This window comes from Brachycentrus maculatus, unplaced genomic scaffold (genome assembly GCF_059751285.1).
Source record: "Brachycentrus maculatus isolate JH-2025_06_01 unplaced genomic scaffold, ASM5975128v1 h1tg001057l, whole genome shotgun sequence".
NCBI classification, from domain to species: Eukaryota; Metazoa; Arthropoda; class Insecta; order Trichoptera; family Brachycentridae; genus Brachycentrus; species Brachycentrus maculatus.
In genome coordinates this window covers 1-15941 of record NW_028281765.1, presented here as the reverse complement: position 1 = coordinate 15941, position 15941 = coordinate 1, and the positions used below count along the sequence as shown (strand labels likewise).

At 31.3% G+C, this 15941-nt stretch overlaps 2 protein-coding genes and 1 long non-coding RNA gene across 3 annotated transcripts in view; 2 read left to right on the top strand and 1 right to left on the bottom strand.

The window, feature by feature from the left end:
- LOC148299589 (cholesterol transporter ABCA5-like) overlaps positions 1-4690 on the top strand; it is a 42054-nt gene extending 37364 nt beyond the window's left edge. The window contains exon 32 of the mRNA XM_088275920.1: positions 160-4690. Coding sequence (XP_088132046.1) covers positions 160-275 — 116 coding nt within the window. The 3' untranslated portion in view covers positions 276-4690. The remainder of the gene's footprint in view (positions 1-159) is intronic.
- A 4533-nt stretch (positions 4691-9223) lies between these two features.
- On the top strand, positions 9224-12090 carry LOC148299588 (DNA repair and recombination protein RAD54-like). Its single transcript, XM_088275919.1, has one exon. The coding sequence runs from the start codon at positions 9405-9407 to the stop codon at positions 11709-11711; it is 2307 nt and encodes a 768-aa protein (XP_088132045.1). The 5' UTR covers positions 9224-9404; the 3' UTR covers positions 11712-12090.
- Positions 12091-12172: 82 nt separating this feature from the next.
- On the bottom strand, positions 12173-15941 carry LOC148299587 (uncharacterized). The gene is made up of 2 exons (XR_015839060.1): positions 15908-15941; positions 12173-14913 (listed from the first exon to the last, which is right to left on the bottom strand). It is a non-coding gene; the product is annotated as an uncharacterized LOC148299587 (long non-coding RNA).

The following is a 15941-nucleotide window of genomic DNA, read 5'->3' as shown; positions in this document are numbered from 1 at the left end:
GTAGTATTTTACGAAAATGGCGCTATGTAATTTATCCAAAATTATTATTATTAACTATCGAGCGGCCAGACGGTAAACAAAATCTGCTTTTTAGTCATAGCTCTCACGTTATACAAAACATTATCAGACTACATTGTTTATCATTTTCATTTCTTGCAGCCAAAGAAAGCCTTCATATAGTCGAATACAGCTTCAGCCAGACGACATTGGAGCAAGTTTTCTTAAAGTTTGCCCAATATGACGAAGTACAAGAAAATGAACTGCCTGACCATTGAAGGACCACCATTACGTGTGGCTCCAACGTGATCTCATTACACATGTAAATACATGTACGCTATTCTGTAAATGGTCTTGCCGCAATATTTATTAGGAAAATTAAGTAGATCAATTATTTCGAAGACATTGTTTCATATAAAATATCATTCCCATACTGTGAAAGCCAAATACAGGATTTTATTTCCTATCACTGCTGCGAATGGACAAAATGTGATTCTACATCGAAAAGACACCATTCTGTGTGATCCCATGTCATGCGGCGAGACTGTCGGTTTAGTACCTCAGTTTAGTAACCTCAAATAATTTGAAAAATAATATGTGGTAAAATCTATCAAATAGATATAATTGCAATATTGTAGAAGAATGGTGCTTTAAACGATAACTGACACTAATTGGTGTTTATTGAAGTGCTCGATACTTTTGAATCACATTAAGGAAAATCTTTGATAGATATGGTAACACTAATTCATAGCAACAGCGGAATGACCTAACTACTGTTAGTTCCGCTTTGCATCATTCCACATATAAGTTTGTTTGGAAAGTGTCTCGATTTAATATACTTTATTTATCAATATTTATATGGATTTTCCAGTATATTAGTTTTCATATTGTTTGAGGTTATGTAGGTGACAATTTGATAAAAATTATGTTTGGTATCATATTATTTCCTTGAAGACTTTTGACCAATGGTAATTCACCTAACCTAACGGTTCACTTATGAAACCCAACATCCCACTAACCATCAGACTTCATAAATGTTTGCAAATATTTGGACCCTATTCTGACCAAATATTCAATAGGTATTTTTCCATCATTTGTTCTCTTATCTGGTTTTCAAAATATGGGAATTGAAGTTTTATATTGTGTTTTGGGTAGTTCTGCTGTGACTCGAGTGAAAATTGTATTGTTATTATTTAAGATATGATGTGTGATCAATAATTAAGTGTACTTTTTTCTACCTGGCATGTTTAAAATTTAAGTTTTTTTGTTATTTTGTATGTATCAAGTGTCTTAGAATGACAAACATTAATTATATTTCAATACAATTCTGTATTTTGCTAAGAAGGACTCGATAATGTTCAACAAAGTCAGCTGCAAATATCCAAAAATCCAATATACTATTTGATATTCACATTTGTTTATAAAATGTTTTATTTATATTATCAAGCATGAACCAAAAAGTATTTAAGTACCTAAGGAGAAGTATTTATAATTTTATTACAAATTATATTTTAATTCATATCATTTAAGAGGCTAGTCAATGTGTGCCATTATTGGAGATTTGTATATAATATATACAATTTATGTAAAATGAAGGGAGCATTAAACTATAGTTCTGTTAAAATGACCTATTTTAGTGCCTAGCCTCAAATGATGTGAAAAATAATATGTGGTAAAATTCATCAAATAGAAATCGTTGTAATATAGTAGAACAATAGTACTTAAAATAATAACTGTCACGAAATGATGTTTATTGAAGTATTCAGTACTTTTGGAATACATTAAGGAAAAACTTTAACAGGTGTGGCAACACTAACTTGTAGGAACAGGGGAATAATTTAACAAATGGTAGTTCTACTTTTTATCACTCTGAATTTGTATGAAAGTGTCTTTATAATAATATTTATTTTATGAAGATTTTCCAGTAAATTAATTTTCACATCGTTTGAGGTTATGTAGGTATTAAATTTCTAAGAAAGTAGCAAGACAGGTGACAATTTGATAAAATAATGTTTGTTATCATATTATTTCCTTGAAGACTTGAGTTTGGGGCAGAGCCCAACATGCTATTTTTTTTTAAGTTGTTAGTTTCTACTGGGAAAATACAGATTTTTTTTAGAATAAAATATTATGAAATTAGAACAATTTGCTTTTGAAATGTTTTCTTGTTTATTATATTTAAATATTTTAAACTACCTTTGAATATGTACCCAGTGTGGAATATGTACCTGAGAATTATATTCTCTTAGTCATTATTTATAATAATTATAAAATTTCAATCTTGAAGTGCTGTATACTAGAAAATTTAAAAAAAATTTATATAGGTATGTGTTTAGGAAAAATAGATGATGTAATATTTAATACATTTTCTGGATATTTAAGGGAATTTCACACTATTTTTCTTATGTCAATTATTTGGGTGAGATGTTATTTATAATATTTTATTTTATATACCTACCTATGGCTTTATAGGTATTATGCTTATGTGGAAATATTAAGTATTCCCAGCTTTGTCCATTGGTGCTTAGGGCAACATATTAGATTGATGCAGTGTTATATTGGTTCTTAATTATACGAGGGTAAGGTTATCAGTTAGCACTTCAGGTGCCAGTCTGAGGTAACAAAAGTATTTTACCTCTCAGAAAGAACGTATGAACCTTATAGTCCAAACTTAATTTTGGGTAGATATTGCGTTTGCATATTCAAATGCTGAAAAATGTATTTAAAAATCAGGATTCGTAACGACATCTGTGAATTTGTTTACATTTGGAATGCCTACATTGCATTATAAATTGTAATAATAGTTCTTTATAGTTTGGAAATACTGGATAAACTACTACTACTACTACTACTACCATCACGCCGTTTCCCCGCAGGGGTAGGCAGAGAGGATGGAACGCCATACTCTTCTGTCCTGACATACACTCCTCGCCTCCTTCACATCCATACATCTAGTCATACATGCCCTCCGATTACGCAGACTTTTGACACCGCCAGATTTTAGGTTCTGATTGATCTGATCGTGCCAAGTCTTTTTCGGTCGTCCACGTTCTGCTTTCCCTCTCACATTCGCCACATATATTTTCTTAGTCATTCTCTCGCTATCCATTCGCTCCACATGTCCATACCACCGCAAAGAGCTCTTTCTAATCTTTTCAATTATTCCTCGTTCAGCCTTACATTCCTTTGGATAAAGATTACTAAAAATCTGTTCTGTTGTGTTTGATCATCTTAATTGATCTCTTTATCTGTGGTACTAAGGAAAAAAATGTTAAATAGAACTGGCTCACCTATGGGCTAAAGACTGGCAACTTTTTTATTTATCAAAATTTGGTGCAAATTTGGTATCAAAACACTGCATCTAAAACCTTATTTTGTTCTTTTGCAACTTAAATTATGAATAATCTAATATCTAGTGATCATATAAACACCAATGTATTAAAAAATTTAAGAATATAAAAAATTAGGGCAAGATCTCCTGGAAAAAGTATTGTATGTTCAATCAAAATAAGAGTTTTTGGGAGAACGTTGCTAAACAGAAGTTCGTTGAATAGAACTTCAACATTCTTAGCAGTGCTTGCTAATGTCTCTTAAAACACAAATTTAGTAAACTGAAGGTATTTTTCGTGCAATTTAAACGTGTTTTATTATTTTTTTACAAATTCCTCATTTTTATTGGCATTTTGCAAACTCCAGAACTTCCAAAAGGTCAAAAAGTTCTATTCTACATTTGTGAGAATTTAAAACAGATGGGAAAAGATGGATGATGTAAAAAAATATTTATGTAGAGGCGAGTGCTGTACCTGTGGACAAGTTTCTGTTTTATTATTTGTAATATTTGCGAATCCCTTAATAACAATTGAAGCATGAACTGACGGATCATTTAAAAAGTGTTTGTTTAGTTTTTAACTACAATAGAATAAAGTATTTGCAGTACTTTCAGAATGCTGTGGAAATGCTTGTTACATTTTTGGTTGTTAGTTCTTTTATGTATGAACTTTTTCAACCAAAAATGTAATGACCTCGACTTGACATGCCGGTTTTATCACCTTTTAAATTATTTTTAAAATAATTTACTGCTACTGCCTTCCAAATAAACAACGTTGATACATTAACCACTATGGAAGCGGTTAAAAGCTGAATTATTTTTAGATTATTCTAAAATATTTCTAAGAGTACGTTACTTACGAGTACTTACTTATCATTTCTGTACTGGAGATATGTCCAGGAATATGGCAGTGAAATAATTCATTATCATATTGAAATTTTTTCCTTCTAAAATCACATATTGCTGTTTTTAATTTATTAGTTTCTATGTTTAAAATAAAATTATTGTATTTACTTTGATTATCAAATCATCAACGTATAAAAAAAGGGAATTATATCTTTACAAAAAAGTCACTTCCATGGGACCGTGTTGTTTACAGAAACTCACTACCGGACAAGATACATAAGTATTATAAATTAATTTATCGTAACTGCAGACAGTTGGTAGAATATTGAATTGTTGGGTAATATATCCAAAATTAAACACGGTTATTGGATTGAATTCTACTTTTATTTACTTATAAATATGATAATATGTGACACGTTTCGTCTTATTAAAACATTATCAAACACACTCTTTCTCTGTCATTATCAGACAGTTGGTAGAATTCCATATTGAATTGTTGGGTAATATATCCAAAATTAAACACGGTTATTGGATTGAATTCTACTTTTATTTACTTATAAATATGATAATATGTGACACGTTTCGTCTTATTAAAACATTATCAAACACACTCTTTCTCTTCGTGTTTGATATGTCTTAATTAGACAAAACACGTCACATGTTATCATATTTATACGTAAATAAAAGTAGAATTCAATCCAATAACCGTGTTTAATTTTGGATATATTACCCAACAATTAAAAATTTAGTCCAAGTTTCATTAAAGTTTCTTTTGAAAATAAATCATTAGTTAATTTTTTTGCAGTATATTAATAGAATCTATAAAAAAACATGAAAAATATTTTTTTTAAATTTTTTTTTGTTTAATGTGTTAGTACTTAAATTTTCTAGGAAAATTTTATTTAGATAAATAATAGTTTAGATATTATGTTTTGGTATACATATATATTTACCATAAAAATTATTGATGAAGTGTGAAGTAGATTTATGTTTTATAATTTTTTTAAAATTAATAAATATTGTATGATAAAAAAATATAAACCTTGATGGCAATAATGAATACATATTGTAATAACATAATTATTGTAATTGTTACATTGATAACTTTCTATAATGGTTATGTTACATGATTTTATATTGTTAAGTGAATATATCTTTTGGAGTAATTGAAAATTGATTAAATATTATTGATATTTAAATCTGTTTTTTAAGTAACAAATGTCATTAGTTGTCTTTTACATCTGTTACAATATCTATGTTTTTTATAGTACTTCTTATCCATTTATTATAACCGTTGGGTTGAAACTAGCGATGGAATGAACTGAATAAAAACAATGAGTCATTTGATCAATTCATTAATTTTAATAATTATTTGATTACTTGAATCACTCGGTTCAGAAACTTGATTGAAAATCGTCATCTGGACTTGGATAACTTATTGAATTTCGATTAAAATTCATAAAATAGTTCCGAAATCAGATTGTTGGCAAAAATTAAACCAAAAAATGTGATAGATCTAAAAACTTGCCAAAAAATGGTAATGTTTTTTTTTGTGTTGGTAATTTATCGATTCATCTTAGTAATCTAACAACTTATTTGATTATCGCCCAATCCCATCTGTATTTGAAACAACACATACTTATAATGTTTGGACATGATCTATTAATATGTCTTCATACAAAGATGGACTCTTGTACATTTGTTCACAAATTTGATGAATAATGTCATTAAATATTGGCATTAAACTATGAGATAACGTGTATTATATTTGTACCTAATTAAAACCATTGCAGTTTGTAAAAATCAATTGATATTGAATATTGTGTAAGTTGAAACTTCATTGTTTATATTTGTATCGGTTCTCGAAGCCGGTTTACAAATCTCTTCAATTGCTTTTGTACATAAGTTTATATTTTTGTAATAATTCTTTGTAGGAAACAACATTACCAAAGATCTTATATTCGGAGTAGTCTTATTACTTCCAGTACTCTTTCCACTATTTCATCTCTTCATTCTCTGTGATCAGCCTGGTTTCCTCGGATCCAGTCGTAATTAGTATAGACTAGAAAAAGTATGAGGGTTAGCGGAGTAGCCATACGAGCGCTGGATGCTGGGGAACCAGACGATTCTTGCGAGTCAGGAGGATGGGAAAATATTCAATAAATAATGATTGTTGTCGGTGTAATATCAACAAAGTACTGCGGAGTTGTGATTTTTGGTAAGAAAATAAACTCTAGATTGTTTCACAAACACGGCATTGTGAAACATGTAATAATACGAGACATTAATATGTGTAATACTAAATATAAGGCTTGTATCCTTTAGATATAAGATTACATCGTAACATTTCTTCTCCAATAGTATGGTTGTTTAAGCTTTATATATGTAATACGTTTTTTACTATCAGTTCTCCAAGATTGGCCTGCAAGTTTTTGAGCCTTTAACAAGTGGGCCGTTGTCCCGGTATCTATTTATTCAGTGCCTATTTTTAGGAATAATTATATAATCAAATTGTTATCTGACCAATTACTATTGATTCGGAACGATTCCAAAAAGTAGCACGGACTAAAAAAGGCAAAGAGGATAACTTGTCAAACAAGAAGAGTATAAAAATATGTATATTATGTGATCGAACTTTTTTAGATTATGCCATGAAATGGTAGGTATACATTTAGGCTTAAAACATTAGGACCTCATATTTTTTCGAGTATTTAACTTTTATTTACTTGCCTAGTTATAAACCAGTCTAAATTACAGATAACAGACAGGATGATCCATTCCACCATAGATAATTTACAAATCTGTATAGATTAAAATTACTTTTGAGAACGTATTTTTTGGATGAACCAGCGATACACTATTATTTTCCTGCCTAATCTTTTCAACCTCCATTAATCTTCTGAGTCACATAATACTGAAGTTGTGTAAAGTAAAAATGTGATGTGATTATTTGTTCCAAATCTATCCTAAGTTAACTCTTTACTCGCAGTTAGCACACAGTCTATAACACCTCAGACAATAGCCAATACGCTATTTACACACATCTCATGACAGCGGGGTGCCAAACTTTCTAACTATTTGTATAGCTTGTCTGAGGACAAGCTATACAAATAGTGCAGAATTTTGTCTCAAAACTAAACTACTGCCATCTGTGTAAAATATCCCTAAGGTAATATCAATTCACATAATTAAAAGATAAAATGGGGCTAACTTCATATTGGTGCCAGCATAATTTAACAAAATATATTTGGCTCATGCTGTGCGTCACAATAGTAGCTAAGGGTATATTTTGGATAGTGTGAGAAATACACAGTAAAAAGAATCGTTTTGGAATAATTACATATTACATTCTTAAAAGCTTAAAGATAATATATATGAATGAAGTAATCCTATCAAATGGTGCGAATGAATCATCAAAAACCATGTTTGTATTTAACTATGGCAATAGCTGGACAATATTATTTCCAGGTCACATGTTTATTGAACATAAAACTCTACTTTGTTATACAGAATGAATTTGGCTTTAGCAGCAAACAGGATAATGAATAAAAAATTGCACGGTTTAAATTTGACTCCCGTGAATTGATAATTGTTTAATATCTATAAAAATTATCAGAAATTTTCTAGAGAATATACCTATTATTAAGTATATAATTATCTCGTACGCTTTGAATTTTTATTAGGACCCATGTTTGAGTTTTACTTCTTAATACCTGTTAAATTATTACACCCAACCTGCATTTTATAATAATATAAAATAAAAATTACAGATTCTATTTATTATCCACATATGAATGATTTATATCTTGGTCTTTTTAATAGTTCATAATTATTAGAAGTCTTATCTCTGTTTTAAATTCTTTAAAAATAGTAACATTTACAAATGTCATAATATACTTATAATATTATCTCATTACACAAGTTAAAAATGTGCCTTTATGGACATGGCTCTTATATTAATAAATTCATTCAATAATGAGTCTCAGCTATAAAATGTTTGAAACTTTATTTTCCAGCCTTCTAGCTGTGTTGGCTTCAGAAGTTAGATATTTTAAAGTAACACAGATGAATATTCTGTGTTATAGAAATATTATGTGTTCATACCTATGTGATATAAAATTCATGATCTTGTGAAAACCAGAGTTGGGAAATAGTAGACATGTTCATAATCAAAGATGTTGCAGGGCCCATTATTTTTTAATATTTTCCTAGAGAGACACCATTTTGTCATTGAGATAAATATTGAGAAATATTGGATTTGATTATTCAAAGGATGTAAAAAAATGTTAGTATTTGGGCCCTAAATTCTAATATATGCTATATCCTAGGAAGGGGAAGGTACTCACTGTAGAATGAAAAAAAATGTAATAATTGTGTGATGTATAAATCTGTCATGATTTTATAAATAATTCAAAGGTTTTGTTTATAAATAAATTTTTATATTATTTGCTGAAATTACTGTTTTATTTCAACCTTTAAATCATTCTGAATGTAGATACGTAACATCTATTTTTTTTATATTGCAAGATAAATAATCAGTCAGCTCCAAGATTACTATCTTATAGTTATTATGAAGATTTCTGTTTATTTTGTCCACATAAAATTAATCTAGGAGAGCAAATGTATTTCTTTATTCATAGGTACACAAATATTGTTTTATTTATCAGACTAAAAGAAAATGCAATTCTTATAAAATTTGTGGAAAATAGATCAATCTTTCATGGAAAAATATCACTTCTAGGATTTTTTTGCACTGTTTTAAATCTATTTGATGTTCATCCTATGTCTTTTATTATTTATTCTACGAATGTGACAAACCTTATTTTAGTAAAATAAAAAGTTATCTTTAATATCTGTACATTTAGATAAAATCTTTTTTTGTGGTAAAATAATATGTGGTAAATCACTAAAACAAAAAATGCCAACTAGGAGCATGTTTGTAATTGTAATGGGTACCTACTTGCCTGTTCATGTTTTTAACTTGTCATTGCTTGCAATCACCGTCTATGCAAATAATCTATAATCTGTGGTATGGCGATCTATGGTGGATATTTTGAAATTTGACAGCCGCTCGCAACTCATCTGTTTTTGTTTCGTTTAAACTCTTATATAAGATGTTTTGTTCGTGTTTTTCACAGAATATGTGTTGTAAATTACATTTTTTATAGAATATATTATAATGCTTCGTTGTCACTCTTCGTAATATATGAAACAAGTTGTACTTCCATGAAAAATGAGGCGAAGTTTAGCGCCAAGTCAAACAAGTCGAAGTGATGATGAATTGCTCTTCAAGAGCCCCATTCTCCAAGTAGCAAAGAAGCGACGGACGAGAGGACCTGAAAAACAAGTTGGTCTATCGCAGAAAATATCAATCAACCTACCGGGTTCGGAGCACGAAGCCCTCATACGACAGATTTTAAGCAAACCTTTCCAAGTACCGATTCCTAATTATGTTTCATCGTATAGTACTAAAAGTTTAGGCTTAAAAAAATCGTCGGTAAGAAGAGCCCTTCATGACCCCGATGAACCCAACGCTTTAGTATTATTTTGCCCTCCATTCATCCCGGAACATGAAAAAATCAAAATGGATCCTGATAAAATTGAAGTAGCGGTAGTGGTGGATCCGGTGGTCGGGAATATCTTGCGGCCGCATCAGAGAGACGGAGTCAAGTTTATGTACGATTGTGTAACCGGGATGCGAATACCAAATGCCTACGGATGCATCATGGCGGACGAAATGGGCCTTGGAAAAACATTGCAATGTATTACACTCTTGTGGACGCTTCTCCGACAAGGACCGGATTGCAAACCCACCATCGTTAAGGCTATTATAGTTTGTCCGAGCAGTTTGGTGAAAAATTGGTTCAATGAAATTCACAAATGGCTCGGGCAGAGAGTCAACGCCCTTCCGATGGACGGAGGCTCCAAGGCGGAGATAGAACTGAAATTAAATAACTTCATGAATACTTATTCTTCTACCAGAGTGGCTACGCCGGTTTTAATAATTTCTTACGAGACGTTTAGATTGTACGCCAAAATACTCCATTCCTCCGAAGTCGGGCTGGTGCTCTGCGACGAAGGGCACCGATTGAAAAATAGCGAAAACCAAACTTATCAAGCCCTCATGGGACTCAATTCCAAGAGAAGAATTCTCATATCCGGAACGCCTATCCAAAACGATTTACTGGAATATTTCAGTCTCGTTCACTTTGTGAATGAAGGAATTCTGGGAACGGCGCAAGAATTCAGGAAGAAGTTTGAGAATCCCATTCTCAAAGGGCAAGATGCTCTCGCTACCGAAAAGGAAAGAACAACTGCGCAAGAGTGTCTAGTCATTCTAACAACACTAGTCAACAAGTGCATGATCCGTCGCACTAGCAGCCTGCTCACCAAGTATCTCCCTGTCAAGTTTGAACAAGTTCTCTGCGTCAAGCTGAGTGATTTGCAAAAGCAGTTATACAAAAACTTCATCAACTCTGAATCTATAAGAAAAACGGTCACTGGAAACAACGATGGAAAATCTTCTCTCAGCGCCCTGTCGAGTATAACAATGCTGAAGAAATTATGTAACCATCCCGATCTTATATATGAAAAGATTCTAGAAAGGTCCGAAGGATTTGAAAAAGCGCATACACTGTTGCCTTCCAATTACAATACTAAAGATGTCTTACCGGAACTATCGGGGAAACTTCTCATTCTCGATTGCATATTAGCGAATCTCAAAACAAATACGGACGACAAAATAGTCCTGGTTTCAAATTATACTCAAACTTTAGATTTGTTCGAGAAACTTTGCAGAAAGCGGTCGTACCAGTATGTACGTCTCGACGGGTCGATGTCTATCAAGAAGCGCGCTAAGGTTGTAGAGAGTTTCAATAAAGCGGATTCCAGCGAGTGGATATTCATGCTCAGCTCCAAAGCGGGAGGTTGCGGGCTCAACCTTATCGGAGCTAACAGACTGGTCATGTTCGACCCGGATTGGAACCCCGCCAACGATGATCAGGCCATGGCGAGAGTGTGGAGAGACGGACAAAAGAAACCTTGCTATATCTACAGGCTGCTAGCGACGGGAACCATAGAGGAAAAAATATTCCAAAGACAAGCGCATAAAAAGGCGCTCAGTGACACAGTGGTCGATCAGAATGAGGAATCCATGAGGCATTTCAGCTCCGAAGATTTGAGAGATCTATTCAGATTAGAAGAAAATACATTGTCAGATACTCATTCCAAATTCAGATGCAAGCGTTGCGTTAATAATATTCAAGTGACTCTGCCTCCAGAAAATTCCGACTGCACTTCGGATCTGTCCAATTGGTATCACTGTGCCGATAAAAAGAATTTGGCGGATTTGGTACTCAAACAGTGCTGGGATTTGGCCAAGTCTATATCATTCGTTTTCCATCACAGATCGGCTAAAGTGGAAGCGCAGGAAGTGAAAGAAACGGAAGATAAAGAAAATATATGCAAGAATAAATATAAGGAAGATGAGGATGAAGATTATAGCGAGAAAGATGACTCGGATGATGAAGATTACAAATAATTTCATTGACCTTCTTTAGGGTCAAAATCTCATTTACTAATAAGAAGAACTAACTACAAAAACTATTTTTTTAACAAAAAAACTTTTTTTATGACGTACAATGTTTATAAACATTTTTTCCTTTTGACCTTCTTCTGAGTATACTTTAAAGATCGGTGAAGACTCCAATGGATAATTTTTTGTTACATATATACATTATTTACAGCGAAAATTTATGGTCCCATTTTGAACATTTTATAATTTTACACTTTTATATTTGTGTAAATTAAAAATTTTGAGTTTTATTTCTTAAAAAATGATTAAAATTTGTCTATCTACTATATTATATATACTTAAAAATCATGTGAATGATATTGAAAAAATATATTTTTATTTTGTTTTTTTTTTGTATCTTATTTATTTGCGCATAGTATGTTAAATTTCCTTATAATAAATAAAAACTAGGAACAATAATAAAACAATTTACATGTTCAACATGATTATTTATTAAAAACAAGTGAAATAAATACATATAATATACATCACAAACATAAAAACTTTTTTAAAATTAGTATATTACCATTTACCGAGATTTTCAAGTGATGGTACACTAACATTTTGTAAAAGTAATTGACCACAAAGTAAATTTTATAAAATATTAATAATCATAAAAAATTCAGTATAAAAAATATTTGAATTTCAATCTAAGCAATGGTTAACACACTTGGGACGGAAAAGGTATTTCTACCCCATCGGTCGATTGATGCTTAAGGACGAAAAGGGTATTTTTACCTTCTGCGCTGGCCTCATTTAAAAGTCAGAAAAGAAGGAATTATTTAATGATTTTATATGAATATTATGTACCAATCTCTTTGTTAAGGTCTAAACTATATCGCTCACTCCTTTCAAGAACGTCATAAATCAAAAATCGACAATTTTCAGTTGTGCATGTTTTCGGAATGCCCAGAAAATGTACTATATCCCAGCAAAAGGGCCATATTTTTAATTTAATATTTACCCGCTACAGGGCAGAAAATGTTGTTTTTGCATTTTGAAGAAAAGGTATCGTTTAATTATTTTTTTTAAATAAACTTAATATTTTTCAAATGGAGAAAAAACCTTCAGGTTTTACCTAAAAAGATCTGTTGCACACTAAAAAGTTTAATAAGTGGCTTGATATTTATTTTTAATACATTGTGTTATATTTTTAAACTTTAAAAACGTTCTCCTGAAAAATCATGTATTTTGATTTATGACGTTCTTGAAAGGAGTGAGCGATATGTACACAATTATCAAATCCCGTCCCAAATGGGTGTAAAAAAACACCCATCCGAAATGTGTTAATGATATCAACATTTTTATAATTTTATGAAACTACCACAATAAAATTAGTTTAAAATTTAAAAATAATTTTGGTTGATTTGTTCAAAACGGACTAGTCTATTACGGTATGTTACGCAAAGTAATTTAAGATAAATATCGAGCCATTTATATTTTAATATATAATTACGTACATCCAGTCCAAAATTTAAATATATTTGTGCAAATGGTTATCAAAATTTGTTGGTTTCAACATTTGTCAAATGAAAATGATATAAAATTATAATTACAACATACACACCAAATCAAAACAGAAGTGTTAAAATTCCCATTTTTTTTTAATTGAAGACTAAAAATAAATAGTTACGATACATTCGCTACCTAATAAAATGAAGTCATACATCTACAAAATTAATATATCAATCAAAAATACCATAGTTTATTTACATAAGTCATTTAATGTTTTTGAGTAATAATTAGCATATTTTTCAATTATAATCTTTCCAAATACATAAATAATTTCAAGTAACTTCATTCAATATCTTGCCCATCATCAACGAAGGCATTAGTAATATAACACAATGATGTACAAGACAAAATTTCTAGTGTGGAGTTCTTACCTTAAAAATTATGAACATAAATGGTAAAAAAAAAAAAAATACAATACTGAAGGAAGATGATTGAAAATATAATACAGTAGAACCTCTCATAACAAGTGATTCGCATAACAAGCAAAAAAAATTGAAAAAGTTGCTCCCTTAACGAGCGACATTTTGCATAACAAGATACAGAGAAAGGGCAAGTCCCTTTTTCACGACATTCACTTGTGAGCCGCGCCAGTCAAAACAAAAAATGTTTCACTTAACGAACAAGATTTTGGAACAAATTGTGCTTGTTATGGGAGGTTCCACTGTAATATGATTATCTTGTACATATGTATATTGCCATGATCCATGTTTTTTATTCATATTATTTGACGTATACATACTCCGAGCAAAACGCTAATAAATACAACGTTTAAGCCATTTCCTTGTCTGTTACTTCATATTCATTTATAAAAATAAAAACATTTTAAAATGGTTTAAAAATTTTGCAATTTGATGTCACTTGCATTTTTTGCTGATGTTTCAGACCACATTGCAGCATCAAATATCTGGATCGACGTGCATCTTAATATATGTACAAATCACCAAGAAAAATAGTAAATGACTTTGCTAACTATGTATTTCTATTTAATTTAAAGACAATATGTACCGTAGAACGGGGTTACTTGAACTTTGATGTGTTACTTGAGCCCGGTGAAAAAAAAATATTTAGATCTGTATTTGGTCTACAATAATGAACGTATCGACATGATTCATTGTTTCCCTGACAGGTAACACTTATTGTCACGATACGTTCATTATTGTAGACCAAATACAGATTTAAGTATTTTTTTGTACTGGGCACAAGTAACACATCAAAGTTCAAGTAGCCCCGTTCTACAGTATATTGTTTATTTCAAACACCGTTACTTACTGTCTAAAATGCATCTCCATTCATCAAAATTTAGAAAGACCTAAAAACATCTAAAACTGAATGGCTTTCTACTAAACATATATTGAAAAATCTAAAAACCACTAGGAATAGTTAAAACAAATATACATAATGTAAAATCCACACGTCATTTAAAACTATACTACAATATCACAAAATTTCAGGCGAAACATTTAACTTTGTTCATTCATCAAATTGATTGGTGGTCTTCTTTTTAGCCGATAGTGCGGGAAGTATTATCCAATTAGCTAGAACAGCTCAACTTGAGGGAGTAAGCCCAGTTTGGTGGTTGCGATGCAAATCCACGCTTTTCTGCCTCCTCATTTATCTCAAACGGCTTCTCCAGAACTTCCATAAGAAACCGCACCTGGGAAATGTAATCAAATAATGAGGAAAATCCTTTTTAATTACGCATTATATAAACAACAGTACTGTCATTTTACGACTTACTTGGATGGCACTTTGCAGACGAGAAATATGAGGTTTCATTTTTAATTTTTGACTTTATTTAATTTAAAATTACTTGGATAACACCGCTATTAGTGAAGTAATAACACATTAAGGATGGGAACGGTATTTTTACCCGTTCGGTCGATTGATACTTAAGAAGGGGAAGGGTATTTTTACTTTCTGCACCGGCCTCCTTTCCAAATCAGAAATGAAGGGATTACATACTTCATTTGTTTATTTAATGGGATTACATAATTAATGTGTTTAATCTCTGTTGAAGTATTAACATATGTACATAATTATCAATTCCCGTCGCCAGCAGTCCACAGACGTAAAAAAACACCCGTCCTAAAGTATGTTAAGAAAAATTAAAGGTATGACCACAAAGTGACTGGCGAATTAATTAATGAAATTACTTTACTTAACATGTTCAATGCATATAGAATAATGTCATATACAGGTAAACTTAAAAATTTTGCAAATTTTTTAAAATCCGTAACTGTTAAAAATCCAATTCTACTTTCTATTTAAACATCATAAATAAGTGTGTTCTTTAATGTTTTCAAGACACATAAAACTAGCTACAAATCGTCATCTTTATTTAACCAGACTCCCATCAACATGTGGCTGCAATATTTGTTTGGACATGGGAGCCGTGTTCAACGCACAGAACGTATTAAACCACGTCCACAAACTGTTAGATCCTTTGCCTCCTCCAAAATTAGTTTGAATCCCATAGAACTGCGGACGGATTGTCAACAGTGGATGTTCTGAGCAGCGGAAATCTAATGCCAACCAAAAGACGCCTCTTTTGGTGCGCCCACTTGATGGCGGCTCTCGCGTGCAGAGTATATGGGAATAGTTGCGACCCTTGGATTCTTGACGTGGCATTTACAATGTAAATAAAGTACCTTGGAGAAGTCATTCTTTTCAGCAGAGGCGATA